This window comes from Morus notabilis, unplaced genomic scaffold (assembly GCF_000414095.1).
Source record: "Morus notabilis unplaced genomic scaffold, ASM41409v2 Scaffold958, whole genome shotgun sequence".
Lineage (NCBI taxonomy): Eukaryota > Viridiplantae > Streptophyta > Magnoliopsida > Rosales > Moraceae > Morus > Morus notabilis.
This window is the reverse complement of record NW_010364973.1, coordinates 84794-110382: the sequence shown is the minus strand read 5'-3', so window position 1 is coordinate 110382 and position 25589 is coordinate 84794. Positions and strand designations below refer to the sequence as shown.

At 36.6% G+C, this 25589-nt stretch overlaps 3 protein-coding genes across 4 annotated transcripts; 1 reads left to right on the top strand and 2 right to left on the bottom strand.

The window, feature by feature from the left end:
* Window positions 1-7724: 7724 nt before the first annotated feature.
* LOC21386996 (trafficking protein particle complex II-specific subunit 120 homolog) lies at window positions 7725-14793 on the bottom strand. Of its 2 annotated transcripts, none has more exons than XM_010107149.2 (10): window positions 14110-14793; window positions 13368-13574; window positions 13012-13194; window positions 12560-12669; window positions 12359-12418; window positions 11670-11958; window positions 11114-11409; window positions 9615-10492; window positions 8354-9310; window positions 7725-8232 (listed from the first exon to the last, which is right to left on the bottom strand). In XM_010107149.2, the coding sequence occupies exons 1-10, from the start codon at window positions 14518-14520 to the stop codon at window positions 8012-8014; spliced, it is 3612 nt and encodes a 1203-aa protein (XP_010105451.1). In that variant the 5' UTR covers window positions 14521-14793; the 3' UTR covers window positions 7725-8011. The 2 variants fall into 2 exon arrangements, with proteins under 2 accessions (XP_010105451.1, XP_024027333.1); XM_024171565.1 differs by having other exon boundaries at window positions 11670-11955.
* Window positions 14794-15664: 871 nt separating this feature from the next.
* LOC21386995 (aberrant root formation protein 4) lies at window positions 15665-19641 on the top strand. The gene is made up of 14 exons (XM_024171575.1): window positions 15665-15952; window positions 16050-16229; window positions 16314-16463; window positions 16556-16628; window positions 16780-16955; window positions 17046-17105; window positions 17279-17429; window positions 17518-17577; window positions 17674-17945; window positions 18079-18150; window positions 18340-18417; window positions 18529-18738; window positions 18980-19031; window positions 19206-19641. Exons 1-14 carry the CDS (start codon window positions 15899-15901, stop codon window positions 19412-19414), a joined length of 1797 nt encoding a protein of 598 aa, XP_024027343.1. The 5' UTR covers window positions 15665-15898; the 3' UTR covers window positions 19415-19641.
* Window positions 19642-20799: 1158 nt separating this feature from the next.
* On the bottom strand, window positions 20800-25405 carry LOC21386994. Its single transcript, XM_024171566.1, has 5 exons — window positions 24920-25405; window positions 22211-22276; window positions 21992-22054; window positions 21839-21907; window positions 20800-21614 (listed from the first exon to the last, which is right to left on the bottom strand). The coding sequence occupies exons 1-5, from the start codon at window positions 25268-25270 to the stop codon at window positions 21348-21350; spliced, it is 816 nt and encodes a 271-aa protein (XP_024027334.1). The 5' UTR covers window positions 25271-25405; the 3' UTR covers window positions 20800-21347.
* Between the last annotated feature and the right edge of the window lie 184 nt (window positions 25406-25589).

The window sequence follows — 25589 nt, the reverse complement described above, 5'->3', positions numbered from 1 at the left end:
CCTTTGCTTTGCCCCTACGTCAACGTGCACTTCGCACCCATCACACCTCGCCATGCCATGCATTATGCATATATATATATATATATATACATATATATATATATGTGTATCTATATATATATATACACACCCCTTCCTTCCCCTTCGCATTGGAGGGTCCAAACTGGGCCCCACACGTTTTACACGAGCCAACGACAATTGAAGTTTTTGAAACCTCCTTTCTTTGTCCCATTCGAATCCCATATCACAAAAACAAAAATTAATTATTGTCATGTCATTCAATAGCCAAAATAATATTATATATATGTGATTAGGTGATTAAAATGATAATTAATAAGGTCTTATGTTTACATTGAGGCTTTTAATTTTTTGGTTTATATATATAATATGTGAAATGATGGGGTCCACGTTAATTATGTAAGGGAACAAGATTATGTTAAGGGAGTGGAAAAAGTCTTATGTAAGGTTTGTCTGTGTCTCTGTCTTCTTCCTCTTTTGGTGCCAATTTCTTCGTATATAAAAGCGTCCACTTTGGGGACGAAAAGGGGGGAGACTCAATGATAGCATCACCTGCGGTTGTGCTATCTCAAAATTTTGTATATAATATTATATGCACAATGCATGGTTTAAGATCTCCACCAATATATACACAGAAGATGAGCGGGAGCAGCCGTCCCTACTCAAATTTTTTTAAAAAAAATATTACCTTTAAAAATTTTAAAATTTTACACTTAAGCCTCCACTGAAATAATATATGGCCTCACTAAAATAAATATATTTTCTTATATGTCCCTAGTAAGATAATTTATTAAAAAAAATTTAATGTACGCCTCCACTAAAGTGAAAGAGTGGCTCTGACACTATATATATATATATATAAAGGTTTTCCTTGATCGGAAAAAAAAAATCTATGTGTTTCTATATAATATTTTTATCACAGTTTTCACAATTTCTTCCTAGGAATGTCATTGGTTTTTATAGTAAAAAATGTTGCTATATTCGAGAGCTCGCACATAATGACCAATGTTGATAATGCATCGTTGTTTTTGAGTGACAAAAACATACACGAAAAGAGAGTAATTGTTCATTAATTGAAATTCTTGCTCAACATTAATAATGTTATTTGCTTGAGAGTATTACTTTATATTTATATTATTTTGGCTTGAAGCTTTAGAGTCGCACGTGTGCAGTTAGCAATATGAATTAGGGAACAAAGTTTGGCTAAAATATCAACCGGCCTATGCCTTAGCCAAGAATGCTTGGCTTCTACTATTATATTTATGCATATTTTTTATGGGTGGATTTCTCTCTTCCAAAGTGTTGGAAGACAAAAATCGTTTTGGTAGGGTTTTTCCACTTAGTATAGTTATCATTATCAGCAAAAATAAATAAATAAATAAATAAATGGATTCAATACTTTTGTTTAAAATAAAAAAATAAAAAAAAAATAAAAAAAACACTAGTAGTTATCCTATCATAAGTGTGGGGTACCATTCTTTTTGGAAGAGACTTGCGAAAGGGTTTAAGGTAGCAAGTTAGGGAAAAAAAGGGACCTCATTGATGTTAGAGAACACTTGTGGATTCTCATCTGATCAAGTGTACATTATTGGATAGTTTTAAGTTTGACCATGCTCTGAATACGAAAGATACATATATATATATACATATATTTATTATGCTCATATATAATATTATTGTTTAGGTTGACCAAATTACCTTTCCTTAATATACATATACACACATAATTTGCTACTAATTGTTTTTCATATATAAGCAGCCAATATACTCTTGATTATTTCCCAGCTGGCCAAGTGCAAAGATTCATCATGAATTAAACTTCTCAAATTATCACAAATGTTCTAATTTAGTAATTTGCTAAGGAACATTTTGGAACCGGTGTTTTGTTGAATAATGCCAATTAACTTCAATTCCATCTTCAAATTTTACGTTTTAATGATTTTTTTTTTATGGTATTCTCATCCAATTTTTTAGGTCGATCATGTACTCATTGGTATATATTTCATGATCATGGGTCCTGAAGATGGAGCTAACTAGGAGTTTTGTTTCTACAGCTTTTAGGGAAGTATAAAATATATATCATATGATTAAAACATACTATTCATACATGACGTGAAGAAAAAAATAGAAAGATTAATAGTAGCAATCAAAAACTTTTGGATCACATGGCAACCTAACAAGATTGAAAAATACAATAAGATTCACTGGACATTGAATTGTATTCCTTATATATAACTTCAGTACTTAGGCGTGACATGCTTTGCTAGCCCCACAAGCGATGGGATGGTTATCCAAATTGATAAGAGGTTTATATATATATATATATATATATATATGTTTCTTTTTTTTTTTTTTTTGCTGGTCGTATATATATGTTTCTTTTTCAAGACTTTTCATATTGTGTACCCGCTTCGATGTATGCTTGTCGAGGCGCACTAATTTGTAGCTTGCATGATTGTGTTTAAAATTAAAGGCAAATTATAAATATGGTATCGTTTTTTAACACAATTATAGAGGGAGAATTCCGCAAGAAAAGTGGCACCGGCAAGGAAAGAAAAAAATGCTCTTTGGAGGATAATAGATGCATGCAATTTGTGATTAGATATGTTTCAATCGAAAGATGCTCTTAGATATGGTACCATAATAGACGTAATAATGAGGTTCAATATGTGCTTGAGATTTTAAGTATATGTATCTTATTTTATTTTATTTTTTCTCAATCAATAGAAGAAATTTAAAAAAAAAAAAAAAAAAACTTTTGGACCCATTAATTAATCAAGGAAGTGGTTACAGGCTTAATCTAATGGTAAATCTACGTTCACGCTTTAATATAAAAAAAATACCACTAACCACCCCTAATTCGAAAAAGAAAAACACTTAAAGTAGAATTTTATTTTATTTTTTATAAAAAAAAACCATATATAGGGGACGTTTAGTTTATGGATTCAAAATCATTCTCGTTTTACGTGTATTTTTTGTGAGAAAAAATACTGTAGCGAGCCACGAACCATGATTCGAATCATGGCACGAATCCCCCTTCCAAACGTCGTTTCAACCTTTAGGGTAGATATTACGTATAAAAGGATTAATAGTATCCTAACTTATTAATTGGTGTCATCTTAATTACCACATATCGATTATCCAAATATATAAATATTCCACTTGTAGTTTGCTCCTCCGTATTTAAATTTTGCTCATTCTCGTTTTCTAAACAGAAGAAAAGAAAAAAACAAAACAAAACAAAACAAAAAAAAACAATAATATTGTTGTGTGTGTGTATACGTGTGTGGGTGTTGGGTCAGGAAACGATATTCGAGCAGTTAATAACATCAAATGACAAGATATATATCAGATCATTTCATGCATGTAAATTTGTTTTTGGAAACTAGTGGTACTGTTAGCTAGGATGAGATTGTTGTATGAAATTAAAACTTGAATGACTTTAATTAGTCCCGTACAACCCTCTTTCTACTTCATGTTCCTTTGCCTCCTCTCACTCTCAGCCTCATGTTTAAGCCTTTCTTTTCTTTTCTTCTCTTCTTTTTTTTTTTTTTTTTTTTTTTTTTTTTTTTTTTTTTTTTTTTTCTAATCTTCATGGACCACAAAAACACTTCTATCAATTCTTGCATGGACCACTTCCCCACTATCCTCTTCATCACTGTGCTAAAACCCCACCACAAGAACTTAGAAGAGATCAAAGATAAGAAAGCGAAAAAGGGGAAAACAAAAAACAAAACAAAAAAAAATAAAGTAACTTATAAGCTAGAGATTAAATTCGATCCATGTAAAACCTAGATGGATATATGTACAATATCAAAAAATCATCTCAATTTGTTTAGTGATTTTTTCTTCTTCCTTAAATCATTGATGTCATCGATTCTCATTATTCATATATTGAAGAAATCCTGCATGTGTGGCTCATCAATAAAATGGAAAGGTCTAACATCGCATAACACATTTATCGGATAGGATCATATAATTTTATTAAGTTATTATAAACTATACAAAACTTAATCGGTCGCATAGTTAGTTCATACATAGATATATTCATGTTATAATTATGTAAAAGAAATTTATATATACTGCAACAAGTACTGTGAATACTCATTATTCGGATTATTGGGGGATCGATGAGCATGCAAACGACCACCAAAGTACCCCACTGCAGGATAACGATGATGATTTGATGGATCATGATCTGGAAAAAGGCCTCAAACGACATGTCATGGAACGTAGCATAATTTTTTATGATGTTGTTGTGTTTTGTTTGCCCTTTTCTTGTGCGATGTTACACCAGTGCGCTGACGTACAGTTCTTTCTTCTTCTTCTTTTCTTTTCCTTTTAACATTCTTTTTCAACGCTGAGAAAGTACATTTATTAAAAAAAAAATTAATTTTCTTGGTTGAGGGAATATTTCCTGTTTCCATGAAATCATGATATGGATCGTAATTAGGTACGCACGTGGAGAGGAATAGATCACATGAAAGAAACATATGAATTGTTGAAAAATTTCTCCTGGGGTAAGTAATTTGTATACCATTTTTGGTTACTGCAAGTGAAAAAAATATTATCACTGTGGTGCCAATCTTACGACTTTAGGGCAAATTATAGACAAAATTTGACTTTTAGAAGGTGAAAAGAATAGTCAATAGTATAAAATGGTGAAGAAAATTGGTGATCAGGAGCTTTTAGGAGTTTTCAGAACTTTTTTTTTTCCTCTCCAGTATATGATCAAGTCGTTTAAGGACGTGTTCGTTGGCACAATGATTTGTGAAGATTTTCAAAGTATGATTATTTATTACTATTCACTATTTATCATGAATAATTACACGAGAAAATCCATCAATATATTGACAGTTAAACAGTGCCAATATAGAACAATATTTGTGTATATTCCTATCATGAGTACTGTGGGCAATTTATCAAAAACATTTTTAAATTTGAATTACATATAGTTCTTTTTGGGTTAGATATTTTGTGATTTTGACTAAATATGTGTGACTTTAAATGGATAGAGAATAGATTGATATATGGGAAGAGAACCTCAAATTTAAAGTAATTCCAGAACATATAAACAATTTGTGCAGGAAGAATATATAGAAAGGATCATAACTTTAAGTCCTTTGAAAAAGGAAGATACCATTTTGTACAACACGCCTGTGATACGTACAAATAATTGCTTTTATTGTTGATTTATGTGAAACTGGTATAGCCTTGGTGAATGTATGGAATAAATCATCTTCCTATAAAAAAATAATAATAATACTAATATAAATTAAAGTCAGCTATATGGAAAGAGATAACGACTTTTCATGACAATGCTGGTTAGTTAAGCAAATATATATGGAATATTCTTACCATCCCAAGAGAGAAAAAGAAAAAAAAAATTACTTTTATATGCTATATCATAATATTTCAATTAAGTAATATTTTTGTTTTTTTTTTTTCCTCTTTGGGGAATTAAACTTCGTATTACATAACCTAGCTAACTAGCTAATGAGGGAAACAAAAGGACAAAAAATTGGAAAATAACATTTCAATTCTACTTCAATGTGAAGTGTAGTACTATGACGCTTTGCAACCAATTTTGCACCCTTGAACTTGATTCAAAAGCAATACCGAAAGATGCATTAGGCAAATAAAAAAAAACGTTGCAATCTTGACAGATGATTTTCATGATTCAAATGCTATTTTCCAATCAATTATTTTACTATTACATGCATGATTATATTATATATCACCAAAATTTTTCTCATGTACATGTCAAGTTGGTGTCCTAGAATTTTCTGCTTTCAATGGTTTCATGCATTAGGAGAAGGGGTTTCAATCATTTGCTTAATGTCTTATGTGTTATATATATTTTTCACATTTTCTAGGTCAGTGTTTCCCACTTTCATTTTCAAAGTACAATTTCATGTTTCCATCTTCCCAACAATATAATCATATAGTAAGAAGTTCCTACGTTTCCAACTACCATCAGAAAGGCTAACTAATTAAACCCTTCTTTGCCTCTAAGGAACAACCTTACAAATACTGGGGAAAAAAAAAAAAAAAAAAAAAAAGCCCAAAATTTTTTTTTATCTCAATTTAGTTGGTGCTGAGCGTTTTAGCACCTCAAAATTTTCTTTTCCGAGAAAACAAAAAAAGATCATAAAAAATCAATCATGGAATTTCAAGATATCGTTGTTATAATATTGCTAAAGGCCAACATCCAAGCCAATTCAGGCATGCTTGTCTTGGACATTAAGAATGACGGAAGACAAACAAGTCACGAGTCCATCCTATCAAATGAAATGGCTAGTTTGTTGTTCACATTAATAAATAACGACTGATAGATAATACTTTTCTTGTTTTTGTTTTGTATTTTTTTGGATTAGGGAACGACTAAATAATAACATAACTATCAATCCAATTTGTAGAATTCACGAGACTTGAAAAACATGCCCTCGTACAAAAAACATCAGAGAAATTTATTAGTTTGCTGATAGGGATATCTATCTTATAAGGTGACCACAAATTAGGACACGCTTAGGTGAGAAAAGTCCACAACGGACACGCTCCAATCGTATGATATAAACCTATCCATTGACCATGTAATTCCCGTCCACCAAATTGCATTAGAAGTAGAAAATCTATGTTTATTTCACAACTCAAGTTAAGAACTTGAATTGCGTATGTGAGAGAAAAATACTATAGCAAAATTGTTGAATTTGAAATTTTTTTTAAAGATAAAATACTGTAGTAATAGAACTTAAGTTATGAAAAAAAAAAAAAAAGAGCTTTATATTATTAGAAAATGCTCGAAAATTTTGTAGTTAGCCTTTATTTTCTTGTAGAAGAATTTTATGGTATGGCATTAGGAGGAAAAAAAAAAAAAACTGTTAGGTTGTATAAGATTTCATAATATTTGTATATTATCTTGAGAGTATGATCGATTGCAAATTCGGATATCTTTGGCAGTGCTAGATAATCGAGTTTTAGCTTTTCTAGCCAGGCCAAATAATATGGAGACAATTAGAAAATGTATCCCTTAACTCGTCTATTTATCTTATTCCCTTCTACTAGAATTCTGCTGCTCTTAAGTTAATACATGAAGGGAGAAAGTGATAACATGAATCTTTTATTGATTAAGAAAGAGCTTCTAAGTCCATATATATACTGATCTGGACTTTGAGCCGTTGATATTTGTTGAAATTATCGAGATTATTTGCAAATTTCTCTTGATATTAGGTAATCTTCACAAATAGAACTTGATTTTTATATTTTGACAGTTATGTCACAGCGAATACCGGTTGAGGCCCATTTAGGCGTCCAGTAAGCCCATATATCCCTTACCTTAAAATATATATATATATATATATATATATACCTTGAGTTCAAATTTAACAATTTTTAAAATATTATTAAAATAACAAAAATGATTATCCTAACAAGGTCACATTTTATTATAAATGATTATATAATCATTATTTTAATGCTATCAAATTTTGCTATTCTCATAATATTTCAAAAATTTTGCCATGTTCAAGTCTTGTTATGTGCGTAAAGAGCCTTTTTCTTTTCGCGGCTTAATTTCTAATTCTCTACTTTGGATCTCTGGACTTTTGACGCAGCATACAGGAAAGGCAGACTTTGGACAAGATAATCTTTAGCAACAGAACCTCAAATGATGAGTTTCACAGAACAATTAAGGTAATGCAACGAAATTTACCGGCGACAACTTAAATACGACACAATATTGCAAGACAAAAGAATATACTAATATTACAATAGATAAACGCTCTAGCAATATTGACTATGCTCAGGACTAGGTTTAATCGAACAAAATGGAGGGCGAGCTCTCTGGCAAATTCAATAAGAATGGCAATGCATGACTCGTGCTGCTGCCAAATAAAAAAACTGGCATTGGCTGTCTAGTTCGAGCAGCATTCCCGTAATCTAGTAATATCCAATGGAAACTAATCCAGTCGATGCCGTAAGGTGAAAAAAAGAGTCAAGCAGTTCCAACAACACGCACATGATATGGAGGCCCGCGACATAAAATTGGCTCATCAGGTGAATCGGTTCTAGCACGAGCCCTGAGGATGTCACTAGCGTCATCGATCATGGCAGCAGCAACCAGTGTGTACTCTCCGGGGACGAGGAAATTCAACGAGAAGGAATGCTTGACTTCTTGAAGTGGGGGAACTTCCATTCTGATTCCACTCAAAACCCCTGTTTTAAAGTTCAAAAATGGAATTGTGAACACCAAAAAGAGATGAAATGATTGAGGTTTCTGAAAAAACAAGAAAGATTGAAAAATTTGACTGAAGAAAGTGTGATAGCGGAACCGCACCAGCCAATAAGACAGTTGCTTTGGCACCTTCCATGCAGTTCTCTCCAGCTACATCTCTGCACGTAATGCTAAGGCTCATCCTGATCCTGTCCTTTGTGTTATTACGAACCACGACTTCCATAGGAGTGACGTCATGTGCCACAACAGAACCCTTCAATGCAGGAGACTGAACTTGAGTAGTGGATTTTTTAAACGAACCAAGGTCATCAGGTTTCGAAATGCTTCCAAGAAGCCTGAAGCCGAATGTCAATGGATCTGGCAGCAATACATCCATAACAGATGTCTGGAGAGCAGCTTGTATGGCATCCTTGATATTTAGTTCTCCAGAGCTGTTCCTACCTGATTGCCACCGAACCTTGATTCTGGAGATGAGATTTTTTATCGAAGCATTTAGTTCAGCCTTGGTATTCTTTTCGGAAAAGCTTGAACTTCTGCCACTGGTTACCCCATCTGGTTGATCATCCTTCACAAAAAAGGACGCATCAAGAATAGGTAACTTAAAATGCTCCAATGGTATGAGTACCCTTGCAGAGCAATCCCTGTCAATTCTCGTCTTGGGATAACCATGCCCGATAGCATCTTGGTCAACACAAAGACTATCCTCCTTGCTGGAGTTCTCCAGATGAACAGAAACACTAATATCAAAAACAACATCAGTTGGATTAGACAACTCTAACTCAAGAAACCGAAGTCCCCAACTTCCCCTGAAAGGGTCAATCTTCACCAATTTGTCCATCTTATTGTTAGAGCTAATAGTTCCTTCAGAAGAGCTATTATCCACATGAACCAATTTAGGAAGGTCTTCACCCACATGTGCAGGAATCTCCATTGAAAGCAATCGAGCCTTAACAAGGGACAAGCCCTGCAAGACACAAATCTGCAAAGGTACAGCCAGACGCCTGCCAGGGGGCACAACAGACTCATTTGTTTGAGGGTCTTTAGAATCTGTTAGAGGCCCTGAGAGAAAGAATAAATTAAAGTCAGATTGGGATCTGTAGAGAACTAATAAGTTAATGCTACTATGGTTTTGTACACAGCATTATTTTCATCACAACCATATAGGATAAGTTTATGATCACAAGAACGAAAACAATACATAGTTTTGCAAATAGTCCCAGAAGCTGCGAGCTTCAGTGACTGACAAGGAAAAATTTCGTGAAAAATGTCGAGGCATTATTTGCTTGACGGTGAAACAGGAAGAGGCGAGGAGGGGGAAGATCATATGCCAATTCTAATAAAAATGCAATAGAAAATGAAGTACCTGAATAATGAATCAACAATGCGGGGCTGTTTCCGTCCTTGGAATGCCTCACTACAGTTCCCGAGGAACTCTTCCCACCAGCAGTATCAGCATCCACTAAACTAAGTCTCCAAGCCTTTAAGGTCACAGGAATTGTCACTTCCGCACCAGGTTTCAAAGGAAGGGCAGATTTTAAGGTTTCACTCGAAAAAGAGACAACAGAATCCTGGTTTTTACCTGATAGTGAAATATGTGCCTGCTCAACTGGAACCGTACCTGCGTTAGCTAGACTTATCCATACATCACGAATTTCACCCTCATGTAAAATAATTGCACCATCACCACCAACAATGCGTGATACCAGCAAGGGTAGTCGCGGTGCCACAGATATACTTGGAACAGCTACGTTCCTCAACTTCCCTGACCCACAGCATCTAAAAGGATCGGAAAGCACAAGACCTTGGGTTGCTCCCAGAAGCAGATTGTCAACATCCCTAAACAGGTGTTCTGTAATAACACCAAAGCAGTGGACAGTGCACCCAGGAATTGTCACCGGCCCCACAGAAGTTGGAATCCCTGACAAGGTGATCACTTTTGATGAATTGGGTGGAAGATTTACAGTAACGGGAAAAGGATCAAAATTTCCTGAATGCACTGACAGATATATACTATCAACCCTCAAATCAAAGCCGCATGGGTTTGCCAACTCTACCAAGACCTGAACTGGTTCTCCAACAACCCAAATGAGCTCCTGTTTGCTGTTATTATTTGGCTCTCCCTTGCTGAATGGTGTGTAAATAAAAGGGCCAGAAGGAGCAGATCCTGCCCACCAATCTTCTCTTGCAGTGTTCCGCTTAACAATGTCCATCTGTGAGGGATGGGCAGGAAAAGAATGGACTCTGGAAGAATCAAGACAATTGAGTAAGTGACTCCCATATAACTAATTTGATGATAAAATAGAACTCTAAAAGTAACTTGATCCCTATTGTCAACTCGACCTGCCTGGGAAACTTTTTTGGTAACCAGGAACAACAATCGTGCTGACGACACCAAGTAAAACACAGAAAGGAGACATATCAAAGAAGCTCATGAGTATCCATACTTGAAACAACAAATTGGGCAATTAAACACTGTTGAAAAACTCAGAATTCTTATGCAAAACCAACATTTGTAGCTTCAAATTGAGTAGTGAAAGAATTACGCAGAGACTACTTCATTCACCAAAAGAAATATTTATACACTCTAGTCATGACTGTTGCAAGCACATATTCAATATGCTACAAAGCAATTGAGTTATACACATTCTGACAACATGCAAAGCTTTATTTTATTCACATGGAGAGATAGCTTTAACTATAGATCTAGCCATATCTCAGAAACAAAGCAGAAGACAAAAAGTGCAACCGTTAGTTAAGAATCTTAGTTTTGATTGTATACAAGAAAGCAAAAAACCTTGATGCCATTTGGCTAATAACAAATAAAAGATTCATGGAATTCTAAAAAAAGATTTATGTACTGACCTAATGAAAGGTAAGGCAGGATCAGCACAGCGAGTTCCTGATGGTAGCCTATCGGCTGAATTCAAAAGTGCACTAGCAAGACCATTTTGCCCAGCAGGTGTAATTAAAGGATAATAAGATCTAAGAAGCCGCGCAGCTGCACTCCAGGCAGCAAGAGGATCTCCAGCACGGACAGCAGATAGCAGAATTTCTCTCAATACTACCATCTGCAGGGTGCTCCATTGAGACTCAAAAAGAGACGCTACTGACTGGTGCAGCATTTTTGTGCTATCAGCATAACCTGATCCAGTTTCCTTCTGTAGAGTTTTCAAGTAAAATAAAAAGGACAAGAAGTTGTTAATAACCCGCAATTTACAACACTTGTGCTATGAAATAAAAGGGTATTGTCAGTGGTAATATTTTTAGAGAACCAACTAACAATAAATGTATTACAAAGTTAGAAACATCACCTTATGATAATTAGATAAAGTGAGCGAACAATTCTTTTTAATACGAATATGATTTTTGAAGACACTGAAAATGAAAACTCTTTTTCACTTGGTGCTTATAGACTTACTTTTGCAATAGAACTTTTGGCAACAGATGCTGTACTTTGAACACGATAAGCTTTAGTTGTCAATGCCAAAACCTGCATTGCACTAATAGCCGCCAGTCTATTTTCTTGTTGCAAATATAACTGAGCTACCTGCCTTGAAAAGAAGGCAGCCTTTCTCTCGTAGCCAAGAGAGCCATATAAACGAGCTATTTCCACATATAATATCAGCCTATCACTGGCATCAATCAAAGATTTAGCACCGTCTGCAGCAGCAGTCAAAAGTTCAACTACTTCCTTAGACAGCTCTCTTCTGGAAAAAACGAGAAAATAAATAAATAAATAAAGCAAAATGTAAGATGAAAAAAATCGACCAAAATAACTCGTGTATTTGGTCCCAAAAAAAAATCTCATGATTTTAAATGTGAATATGACCAACGGCACAAAATATTAAGAAAGAAAGAAATGTTTAAGTAAATTGGCATGTTACAATCAAGAGAGAAATTTATGTCTTTGGAGCCATATGATAGAAGAAACTTAAATTGTAATTGCTGCTCAGCAAATGGATATAAAAATGCGGCGTGTCAGGGGTGAAAGAGAAAGCTAGGTTCAATTGTTTGGAAAAACAGGCTACACAACTGTTGTTAATAACTTGAAAGAAAAAGAAAAACTACTATACGGATGAATCAGAAAAGGTCCAAGTAAACATTTACCTGCATAGAAACCTCGCCAATTTCAAAGTAGCCTCGAGTTCAAAGGTTATGGGTGAAACTCTGCAAAGAACATAAGAAATAAGTAACTGTCAATATATATGAACTAACGCGAGTTTATGAACATTTCTAAAAAAGAAAAAAAAAAACAAAATCTAGGAGTTATTATTTGTATAAATGTCTATGTCAACCAAGAGGGGCTACCTTTGAGCATTTTCTTGTATAAAGGACTTCCGGTAGTGCACGATCACACTATGGTATCGATATCTAACCTCTTCTTCCAAAACTGGATCCCTTTGGCCCATTCGATCAATCTAAAAACACATACGTGAGTAATTCAAAACATATCTTATTTGAGGTAGACAAGAGAAACGAATCTGATAACATGCGAACACGAGAAACACCATTCATGTTGTCAGAAAAACCAAGGGCATTGTATTCAGACTATTCCAATTTAATAAGTTACAAAACACCGCCACACATGAATTGTTTTAACTGTAGAATTGCCTTTAAAAAGACCTAGATATATGCGATGCCAGTCAACAGTAACATATTTATTCATAGATATGTGTTACTGGTTCACCCAGCCTAAATCCTAGGGGCATTCAGTCACTCAAAAAATGTGTGCATATATCATATACAGAACAAAAAGCTACCAGTAAAGCACAAACGCTGCCCTCCAACGCCCCGGCCAACCAGAAAAAATCCCCAGTCAACCTTGAAAGTTCTAAGGCTGTGGTATAATGTGCATTTGCATCAACAGGTGATCCCGCCAACAGACAGTAATCCCCAATGGTCTTCTGTGCGCGGCCAAGCCTTCGTTTCTTGGCCTTGATAACCTGGCATTTGCAATTCCAATTTTCAGCTAAGCAGTTAGATTTCAGTCCCGGCATTTAACTCAAAGAATCATAAACTATAACAACCAAGTTTCAATCCTTTGCTACAAGAAATGGCATTTATTATAAGAACTAAGATGTATTGTTCAAATTCTATAAGACACCTAGACATAAACCTCCTCTGAGCTGAGACTAGATTGGGAATCCAAAGGCGTCTTGAGAATAGTCCCAGTAGACTCGGCTTTAAGAACCCACTTCTCAAACTCCATCAGCAACGCGGCAGCAATTTCCTGCATCATCGTCTGCAGGTGCAGCTCCTGCGTCTCGCGGTCTGCCGGCGGGAACAGCATCAAATTCCCCCCTTTCTTACTCCATTCCTCCAACTACAAACACCACCCACAAAAAAAAAAAAACAATCCCCTCAATAATCCAGATTCACAATCAAAAAACCACAAAAGCAAACAAGGATACACTAATAAAATATGAATATTCTGAAAACAGGCACACCTGGTAGACCAACTTTCAATTTCTGAATTCTAATCCGAATTGTAAACTTGCATACAGTAATAGTTAGTAGAATAAGCACCATAATGTCAGAAATACATATTAAAAATTCAAACTTACTCCACTCTTAGTGCATTCCTCTAACTACAAGCACCGCCAAACCAAAAAAACCTCAATCCACAATCAAAGGAAAAAAAATCCTTATACAGTAACTACAACATTTAAAAATTCGAAATTTTCTAATTACTATTGTAAAGTTATATATTTAGTAACAATTTGCAATAAAAAGCGGCAAATGTATTATTACAAACAGATATATATATATATATATGAAAATCCAAACTTTAGAAATACAGAATCGAGGAAACAAAATATTTTCGCAATCGAGAGAGATTAGCGGTAATTGAATTGGACCTGAGAATCGGCGGGGGAGAAAGCGAAGCAGCGATGGATGAGAGCGGAGGAGTAGGCCTTGGAGGCAGCATTGAAGCGGCCGAGGAGGGAGGAGAGATCGGGGGAGGAAGGGCAGTGGCAGAGGCCGATGAGGGCGAGGATCTTGCGGTTGGACTGGAAGTCCTCCCAGGGGGAGGGAGGAGCGCCGCCGAGGATGAACTTGAAGCGGAGGCTGCCGGAGTCCCATGGCTGGTGGGCGAAGGGAGACTTCTGGTGCTCCGTGTAGAAGCTGCTGATGGCGGAGAGAGGGATCGTCTGGTGGCGGAGCAGCATCGATGAGTAGTCGCGCATCACCGCCGGCGGAACCTCCCCGATCGGAAGCACCGCCACACGGATCATGCTGCTCGTCTCGATGCTCGCGTCCGGCTCCATTCTCCGGCAGATCGGACGGCGGAGGTTTCGCTCAGGGACGATGGGAAGGAAATTTGAGAAGGGATTTCAGATTTCTTAAGACATTTTGAGAAATGAGATTTGAGATTTCCACGTGTGTGAATATTTACAGTTGGTTATGGTTATTACTTGTTGAGAAGGAAACTGGAACTGGGGGGAGATTTCCGACCACGAGTAAGTGTTAAGGTAATGCGGTGGAGACTTCCGATTTCTCCACCCAGTGGGCTAATTCTAGTCGTGTAATAAAGTGTTGTGTTGTCAAGACTCCATCCCCAAAAAGAACACACCCAAATAATAAATAAATAAATAACTACATCATTATTTTTGCTGACGTACATTTATTTCAAATTAATAACTCGAGAAAAATATATGAAATGTGGCTGATCAATCATATATATATATATATATATATATATTGGTAAAAACAAATTTTTGTCTCATTTATATCGAGGAAAAAAAAAACGAGAACAATATAACATAATGATGTCGTTTTCCAGTACATTTCTGTCGACCTTTGACACCCAAAGTGGTAAGTACATGTCCTAGCTCTAAAATTGAACTTGCATGTCGTCTAAAATAAAGATACAATTGTGTTATCTAACCAGAAAAATTGTCCTTTTTTGTTGGCCGTCTCGTCGTGACATATGCTATGGTGCCGGAGTTTATTGTCGTTTAAGGTCAAACGACGAGTTTTGTTTCAGATAAAACTACATGCTTAAATTTCTCAATGTTATCTGTCGTTTTAGATTCTGTTTTCAGGGAGTTTTGTTATCGCATTTGCGAGAACAACGCGATGTATCTTTTTTCTAGGAAAAAAAAAAAAAAAAAGTTCAAAGTTTACAGTCACCTAAAAAGTTCTTCGTCGATTTACATAAAACAAACCCAAGTATCTTTTGTTGCCTGCGGTTATTTGTCGTTTATAATTAGCTGTTGTTTTAGCTTAAAAAGGACGCCCTTGTGCTGCAAAAAAGTTTAGAAACGACATGTCGATTCACATTCAAAGCGTACTGCCGTTTGACGTGAAAACTACTCTCTCCTTGTTTGCTGTCGTTTTTTATGTGGAAGAACGACAATATCCCTTTGTCGCTCAAGTTTAGTGTCGTTTAATGCACAATGACAAGCGAGATATTGTCGTCGTCCTAAGACAAGAACTGAGAATCGTCTTGTTCGGCAAAGTTCATCAGCAGCCAGGAAGTGAATTTCAGTCACAACGACCTAAACAGTTTTCCCAGCTTCCAAACAATAGGCTTGACCGACAACTATGGACAATTTCCTCTGCAAAAAAATGATTTTGATTCCAGTTTTCGCATTATAGGTTGCCAATCCCACCCGGCAATAACAAAAGCTCTCACACGACGCCATGTCGTCGAACTCCGAAACTCGTCTACAGGAGATCCTGAACTCAATATCCCAAGTAAGATTGCGCTTTTACCCACTATTTTTTTCTGAGTTCGCGACCAAACAGAGTTTTTGGAATCACAATCTTTTTTTTTTTTGGATGAATTTGGTAGTCAGTTGAAGCGGGAGGAGACCCAAAAGAGTCCGAAACCTTAGTTTTAGATTTGATCAACTTCCTTAATTCCATCTCCGAGGTTTCTCTTTCAGACCCAGATAACGAAGATGCCAAAAGCAATGCCTTTGAAGTTCTCTCGCAAGTTTACAACTACGTTTGTTCTCCTTCGTTGGACGAGGTTTCCATTTTATGAACTTCCTCGTCTTTTTGTTTTGTGGGTATTTATTCGTTTTCAAGGTTAAGAGAGTTTTTTTTTTTGCAGGCGACAGTTGATTTGCTGTCGTTTGAGTTGCCGAAAGCAGCTTCAAGGTTTGGAGGCGTCTCCGAAAAATGCTTGGAGATTGCTGATAAAGTGATTGACCGATTTGTTTCAGTGTGTAATCCACGGGACATGCTTTCCATACTCTGTGACGTATGATTTTTTTTTTTTTAATAGTTGTTGTGTTTTGTTTTTAATTTTGTTGGTTCTAGTTCTTTGCTGATATTGGATTGTAATTGGACCAGGCATTAGCTTCCTCCGGTGAAATGATCAAGGTTCCCAGTTATTTTGTTCCTCTTCTCAGTGGGATTGCTAAAGGTAATAATAACAATAATAATAGATGTGGTTTGGTTTATTAGTTTGAGAATTGGAGGTTGTTCTTTTGAATTGCAAATTTTTTTTTTTTACTATTCTTATTCTGGTAAGACCTGTTTACTGAGAGTCTCTTGTTATTCCTTTCGTGTTTCAGTGCTTGTTTCCATTCGAAGGCGTCACTTTGAGCAAGTAAAAGTGGCAGTTAGAATTGTCCTAAATGTTTTAAAGGTCGTTTCTTCAGAGCCAGATGATGAGAATACAGAACTGAAGGATCTTTTCAAAGGAGCTCTGAGCATAGCAACTTCAATACACGCAGTTTGCACGAAATTGGTCTGACCTTTTCATGTGATTTTAATTAGGATGTTCACAAGAGTCCGCAAATTTTGTTAGGTGTTGATTATATTCTTATAAACGCAACAGGACGGCGGTGTAAACAAAAAGCTCCGTTCTCTACTTGCTTTATATGTTCTGCAAGTCATGGTTGGTTTTGCTTCATCTTTCTGAAGTTCCTTTTTTGGCTGTTTCTTGCTTTCATCTACTATCATGCGGCTGCAATTCTTCCAGTTTGTGCTCTTTTTGTATTCCCTTCTCTCTTTTTATTAAGAAAAAATATATATCGGACTTTGAGAATGTAAACATGTGTGATTGTGCAGGCTCTTGGTTCATTCAGAAAGTGTTACAAGGTTTCTAATTCTCATCCCTCGGTGACACAATTGTCAAGTTTCTTTCCTTATTGTGGTTTGTCATATCTTGGTTTAATAACCGGGTCTGATGTTGACAGAATGACTAGCATTGTTGTTGGAGGTGAGCTCTTACCAGCTGCTATATTACTGCCATAAAGTTGTGCTATCTATTTGTGCTCTTACCCCCATTTTTCCCCTTATCTTTTCAGAGGATGAAGATGATTTTATGAGTTGTCTATCCCATGTCAAACTCGGTGCATCACTTTCAGGTTATTTCCGCAAATACAAAATTTCTCTCTCTTGTACATACAGGATTTATTCTCTATGGCTTAATTTCTTCCCTTTTTCTTTATTGCCTGTTGAAGTCATTTGGGGACATATTTATGATGCGGCTGTTGTGGCTGCGAAGGAGGATTTGATATCTGTCAAGGACGAACTTAAAAACAACCGAACAAAAAGGTGGCAAGCTATTGGGATGTTAAAGGATGTACTTGCTTCTGTGAATCTTCCATGGCAATTAAAAAAACACACGATCGAATTCTTGCTTTGCATTATTGATGGAAATATCTCGCAGAAGTATGACGATGAACACGCCGACTGCTCATCTTATATGCCTAGTATTTTTGTTGCTCTGCAGGTTGATTCTGATCATCTCTAGTTTATTCAGTATTGCATGACTAGCTGCTAGCTTTCATCCCTTTTTTATTTATTTTTTTTTTTTTGGCAAAGGTAGATAAATCTAACATTTCTCCTCTAAAAATATATTTCAGGCTGTTCAAAAGGTCATCATGTATGCATCAGATGCAGAGTTGAGGAAGAAAGCTTTTGAAGCTTTTAAGAGGGTAAGGTTTTGAAAAGTTTAAGGCAGTCTTCTGCTCAAAAGTCAGTTATGAGCAGCCTTTTATTTGTCTATTTAAAAAAAACAAAAACAAAAAAAAGTTATAAACTATTTGTTATTTTCAAAAATTGATTATTGATATGCATCATTTGACAACCTTGTACTTCCATATTTTGCCATCAATCACAACCAGATACTTGCCGACGTTCCTGCTTCTCAGAGGTTTGACATTTTAAAAGCTCTGATCACAAATAGTGACTCGTCTTCCATGGTAACTACTCCCAAGCTGGTTTTTCCAATGAATTTTATACTTTGAGATGCGTTTGAGTCAGATTGAAGCAAGATTAAATTTCTAAATGTGTTTGTTTTCAACAATTTATAGACTGCAATCCTTTTAGATATTTTGAAGAGGGAGCTGCACATGGAAAATTGCCAAAGAACTGGAGTGGGAAGAAATAATGAAATTACAAACAGAGAAAACAAATCGTGCCAAGATACACACTTTTGGACTGCCAGCGTCCTCGAATTGGTGGAGTTCGTTTTGAGGCCTTCAAAGGGAGGACCCCCAACCGTTCCTGAGCATGGTGACGCGGTATTTCTCATTCCCTCTTTTTCAAGCTGTTAAAGTTTATTCTTCCATGCTTAGACTATCATATTTCGTGAGGTATATGATTCCGTTGTGCTGTGAATTACATCTCTTTCATGCTTAAGAAATCGCCTTATACAAATCACAATTTTGTAAACAAGTTTAATCGATCCACATTTCTGATGCCTCAATCTGACACTTTTTGAGCTTTACGATGTTATGACATATGCTGTACTATATTGCACAGGTTCTAGCTGCTCTCAACCTGTACCGCTTTGTATTAATAACAGAGTCAACAGGTAACAAATGACATTACAGTACAAAACTATAAAAGCTAAGATTTTGGTGACAGCAATACCATTTTATGTCTTATTGTCTTATCAATCAGCATTACTTAATACAAAATTTCCCTTTAATTGATCATGTTTGACTTGTAATCTGCTAATATTACATTTGAACCCAAAATCAAACAGGAAAAACTAACTACACAGAAGCGCTGTCCAAGAGCAATTTACAAAAGGCCTACAACGAATGGCTTCTCCCTCTTAGAACCCTGGTAACAGGCATCATGGCGGAGAACAAGAGTGATTATGATCAATTTGCTGTTGACACAGTTTGTACTCTTAACCCCGTCGAACTCGTTCTGTACCGCTGCATCGAGCTCGTTGAAGAGAAGCTGTAGCACTCCGCTTGAGTTTTGTAGTCTCCACATGTACCAATAGAAATATGGTCTTTTCACGTTTGTTCTTCCTTCTGATAATTTTTTTCAGGCGCTCTAAGTTTCATGTCAAGTACATTACATTGAGGTGGTAGTTTTGATATAATTAATTTCAAGGGAAACGTTTGAAGAGGGTCTTTTTGGCGACCTCTCTCTTGGGATTCCATTCGGCTAAAGAAACAATGAATCATGCTTGGGGTTTGTCTAGTTTTGTTTGTTTCAAAGTATTTGATTGTTTTTGTGGGACCCAATTCTCTCCTACCTCACACCTATATATATATATATTTCTTTTCTCCACATATGGACTAAAGATGGTTTGGTGGTCTCCACCACTTCGTACATCTCGTCCATTGGCAAATGCGGTTAAGAGACAGAAGCTTCAAGCTTTTGTCTATTTTTATGGCGTGTCTGTTTGTCTATGTATATGGCTTACTAGGAGCTTGTTAAAAGCTGTTTTTACTTTCTTGACTCTGAAAGTTGATGTTTCTAAAAGTGTTTAGATGATCTGTTAAAAGTATTTCCACTTCTTAAAAGAATTTTTAGTTAAAAGTTACAAACTGTGATTTTTAACAAATATTTTTAAATAGATTTTAAAACTTATATTAGAATTTTACTAAGGCTTTACAAATTTTACTAATATAAACGTTTGGTTTATGGATTTAAAATCATGATTTAGAATCATTCTTTATTTATGTGTGTTTTTATGATAAAAAATACTGTAACGAATCACGAATTATGATTCAAATCACGATACGAATATACCAACCAAACGTATAATTCTTTTATTCTTGTTTAAAAGCTAATTCTCTTTTTCTGCTAATTAAAAACAAAAACGAAAACTTTACCAAACGGCCGCATATATATATATATATATATATTCCGAACAAATTAACCGGGGACGTTAAAATTACCTCGTGAAGAATGTCGCCAAATAGGACAAGTACAGTTAGGATTATATTTTATTCTTATAATCGCTGCTTTGAGTACGTTTTACTTTTCCCACCCCTCTTTTCGGTAGTGGAGACTGGAGAGGGACCTCTCAAAGTCCCAACAGAATCTCGTCTACTTGAAGTATAATTTAAGCCATCATTCCTTTTTCGTTCATGGGAATGATTTTTTTTTTTCCTTTTTTTCTTGTTCTTTTTTGTTGTTGGTTAGGCTAAATAACTCATTTTCCATTTACAAGGATATTCAATTTGTTCATGCCAATACTTTTTAGGCAAGAACTTTTGAATGTTCATAACACGAACCGATAACGAATCTTTGCATGATAATAATAATGTATGTAAAAGGCCAAAAAAATTGTAACATGAATTTAGTAGTGCTTTGAATATTTTCTAGTTGCATAGACTTCCATTTCCAAATTTGTTTGAAAGCCAATTTTCCGTCTTATATATGGTGTTCTCTTGTTCTTTTTTACGACTAACAAACACTAAACATAATAAAAATAAGATGCGCCAGATCAAAATTGTAATACAAATCTCAAGAACCTTTTCAACAGAGGAGTCCAACTAGGATTTGGCTACAAAGAATGATACAATAAGAGGTCTAGCGTTCTTTATAAATTCAATGAGAAGTAATGAGGGTTTACCCCAAAGAATACCCGAGGAAAGTAGGAACCTATAACTTAGTAGTAAAATTTTACAATCCTATTCGTTTGTTAGGATCTCTACACTACCCTCAAAACTCTCTCTACGACTGACTAGCTTCCATTGCGCAACCAAGTTGGGAACTACAGTAAGTTGGTTCCCAACACCTGTGACTTCACAGAATATTCTAGTTGTGTTTCTGAACGTGGCTCGGGCGTGTCAGCGATGTTGTTGCAGAAAAATCAACTTCATTGTGCTCGGAGACTGTATAAATTGCGAGAAGAAGATAAACAATGAACATTGTTTGATCAGCTTGACCCATAGAATGTTTCGGAACCATAATCCTCGTCGCATGGGAGCGAATTTAGATCAGGTAGCAAGAAGAAACCGTCACGGTTCGAATTGGTATTTGATTCATCAAAAGAATCTGATTGTGCATTACTATGGTGTGCGAGTTGCATTGTAGAACGAACATTGTCGGAAGTAGAGGCTATTCTCTCCTGCGGTTGGCTGGAAGATGCCATCTTGAATCCATCTGCATTCACATATTTTGCAGAATCCACGTGCAACTCAAGCTGCAAAAAGTAAGACAGAATTACTAAGGGCGTATATTGACCCTAATTTCCATTACATACGAACCAGCATGTATGATAACGACAGAATAGCATCATAATCATCTGGATATGTAAACGTTACCAATCAATAATTTTGGAACAACCTAAACAAATAAAAGGGAAAAAAAATAAATGAGAAGTAACTGAAAATAGGAGCACAAATGGATAAAGAACGCTAGAATTACCTTCATCCTCTTCAAGCTATCATTTTTTTCCCTCTGCTCCTTAAAAGTTGCTCTCAGTTTTGCTAGTTCCTGTCAAATCCACAATTTCAAGTAATAAGATAAGGAACTACCAAGCCGGAAGCAGAAAAAAGGAAAAAGTACCGCGATTTATACCCTTTTCAAATGCACCCTTTCCTTGAGAAGTGAATTCTCCTCCTCTTTCAGCTCAGCAAATGTCTGGACAATGCCAAAGATTCTCAATTATATACATATTTGAAGCTCCAAATAGAATATAGAATGATAAAAGCTAAATTCTCTTATATTTCATTTGTCTATGACTACAGTAGACAGATTGAGACAAAGGAAACGAAAAAAGAGCCCTTGTGTACCTACCTTCTTTCTTCTTGATCTCCTGCTGGTAGTGATAGCGCTAGCCAACTCATTATTTGTGGCAATACCCTGAAAATATCAATCCGAAAGTGAATTAGTACATACTGTCCAAAATCAGCAACAAGCTCGCATTAACTTTAACATAGTTGGAATCTATGATGCAAAATCCAATTGGGTTTCCGTTACTAAAGTGAAAATTCTTAGAGATCACTGTAACGAATAACGACCATGTCGGATACATATATAGCCCAATCCAAAAAGTATTAATCTTCATCAACAAGGAACAGTGCAAGCCACACGTGCAGGAAAACAAAACAAAACAAAAACGAAATCCATCTATTTCCTTCACTAAACGTGGCGCATATTTACAGATTACATCACATCTGGATAGTCACAGGCGAATGTCGTTATCGACGCACAAAAAAAGGAAGGAGAAAGGGACGACGTTCCGAGTTAAAACAACAAAAACAATTCGGAGAAGTTTGGTTCATAAATTAGAAACATAAGATTATAACTATTTTTAATTTACATGTATTTTTTATGAGAAAAAATACTGTAACGAACCATAAATCATGATTCGAATCGGATACGAATCCCTCAACGAAACAATCCTGAAATTACCCAGCTTCAATAAATAGATAAATAAATTGATAAATACACAGGGCAATCACGAAAGTGTATATTATTATTGTCAAAATAAAAATATTGTCCATACTTGTACGTCACTTCTATCCTATGAAAAATTCCCGTGCCACCACACCACCAATAAACAGACTACAATGCCTTCTTTACTATCTCCAATCCAACATCCCCGATAGCCTCCAATAATTGGTTAATTTCGCTTGCCCCTCTCTTCTTTCTATCGTCACTTCTTCTAAGGATCATACTTTCCCAATTCCAAACAACCAATTTGTCAATTTCTTTGCAAAATTCAATCCAACCCCTCTTGCTAAGCAAAGCTTTCTTCGTTTCTCCCTTCAGCTCCCACCTCAATCATCAACCCACCTACGTGGCAACACATGAGAGGATCCAATCTTTGTAATTTTCAAAAATGAAAAAAAGAAAAATCCTATTGGGTCACGTGACATGCCCACGTGCCATTCCTCTCATCCAAAATCATAAATAAGTTAAATAAAAATAAATACATAATTGCTTTTGCTCGCTTGCTGACAACTCGTGGAATCTAACCACACACCAATCGCAACACAAACTTCTTTCAAAAGAACACACACACAAGTCAATTAAAATATTTCCTCAATTTAAGAGCCCTAATCATGACCAGCGTAACGTCGACCAACGTCCACCGCCACCGGATCTACGGATCCAAATAAATTCCATATCTCCTATCCGACGGTCCAGAATTTCCGACGGTCCAGAATTTCCGATGTTGATGGGATTCAAAGCGATTTCATATAATAGTCTGTTTAGTTATAATTATGAGATTAGAATTATTTTTAATTTACATGTATTTTTTACGAAAAAAAATACTATAACGAATTATAAAATATGATTCAAATCAAAAAATGAATCATCTAACTAAACGAACTCTAAAGTGAAAAAAATGGCCATGGATGGACAAAGGGACTTGTGAGATAAAAATGAAAAATGATCCGGTGCACCTGCGCGTAGAGAATTACCTCTCAGGCGACGAGATTTTCAATGGCAGAAAAGACCTAAAAGGAAGCAACTCCCACGAACGACACAACGCAAACCCACATCCGCCTCTTTCCTTGGGGCCCACTCAACCTTTTCGAGTAGGCCCCACGTCAGCACGATCCAACCTAAAAAAGAATTTCTATGACCGAAATGCCCTTCCGAATGAGTGGAAAACTTCTACCTCGGGCGGATGGTAAATTCGTCAAATCAAAAAAAGGAAAATTATGAGAACGTGAGAGAGATCGTATAAGGGAATTTTCGGGGCCGTTGCTTAAGGTAAAGTGGGCTCTGACACAGTAACCATTTTTTTCTGACGTAACTACCCCCCGTAATCGTATCAGCTCCGTCGTTGGGGATGTAAAGGGTAAATCGGTAAATTAGAAAGCGAACAGGAATGACAGGTGACCGGGAAAAGGGGCGAGAAGAAAACGTGAACAGATTCCAATCTGCTGACATCACGCGAACCCAATATCGCGATGTAGGCCGGGGTATTTTCGTCACAGGGGCCAAGGCCAAAAAACGACGCCGTGCGTACGAAATTCCCAACACTCACCCGCCGCCGGTCGGCGACTGAGCGGGTCAATAATCCGGCCAGAGAAAATTTGGATGGCTCCCATAAAAAGACGGATTTATCCTTGTCTCATCTGACGGGGGTATTTCGCCAGCTGAAAGTACGACAAGGATGCCTGATCTGAAAACAGAGCCACGGTTTATGAAAATTTAAAGAAATAATAATAAAAAAGATGATGACGAGGTAAATAAGAGAATCGAGCGTGGGCAAAATCGTCATGAGGCAAAAAGAAACTGCCTCTCGAAGGAAGGAAAGAATGTCTCGTCGGCGAGTACGGAAGAACTAGAAAGTCCTAACACCTGAACAGGGCTAAAGACTCTACCACTCACTGACGAGCTTGCGAGACAAGTACATAGCCTTCGTTGGTCGCTATTCAGGTCAACACAGAGAAATCGACGCTTGGTCAGGAGACCGTACATCTGACACATCGCCACCAAAGAGAAAAAGATAAGACGGAGAGGGAAGGTAAAGGAAGAGAGGAGAACCTTGGATCTGGCTTGAGAGGGAGAGCGGTTGTTGGAGGGGCGGCTGGACTCTTCGAATCCGTCGGCGGTGGCGGAGGGGGAGGCGGCGCCGCTCCAGGAGAGAGGCGTGGTCGGGCTGCATCTGGTGGAGACATCGCCCTGTTTCCTCTGCGAGACGGCGTCGCACCTGAGAGCCCTCGACCTCGGCAGCCTCACGCTCCAAGTGAGCGGGAACGTCGGCGACGGCTGAGAAGGAGGAGAAGATTTGAGAGGCGACGCCGCCGCCGCCTGGGACTGCTTAAGCCGCACCAGCAGCTCCACGACCAGCATGTCATCCGACATCGCCGTGCGCATCCACTCGTCCTTCGCCATCGGGAAGAAAAGAAAACCAAGCTTCCAAAGATTCTGAGATGCGATTGATATTCTAGAGAGAGAGAGAGAGAGAGAGAGGGTTGGGTTGGGATTAAGAGAGAGAGAGAGAAGAGGGTGGCGGATGAATGAGAGAAGTTGAAAATGGAGAGGAGAGGAGACTAACAAAATCGGGTCTTATAAATGTGAGAGAGAATAATAATATTTATATTCTATACATAAATAAAAAGAAAATAAAAGGGGAGAGAGAAAGAGAGAGGTGGTATTTTTTCGTGTGGTGGTGAAGTTGGAGTAGATTCCCGTTATTCGTTTTTTCTTCTTC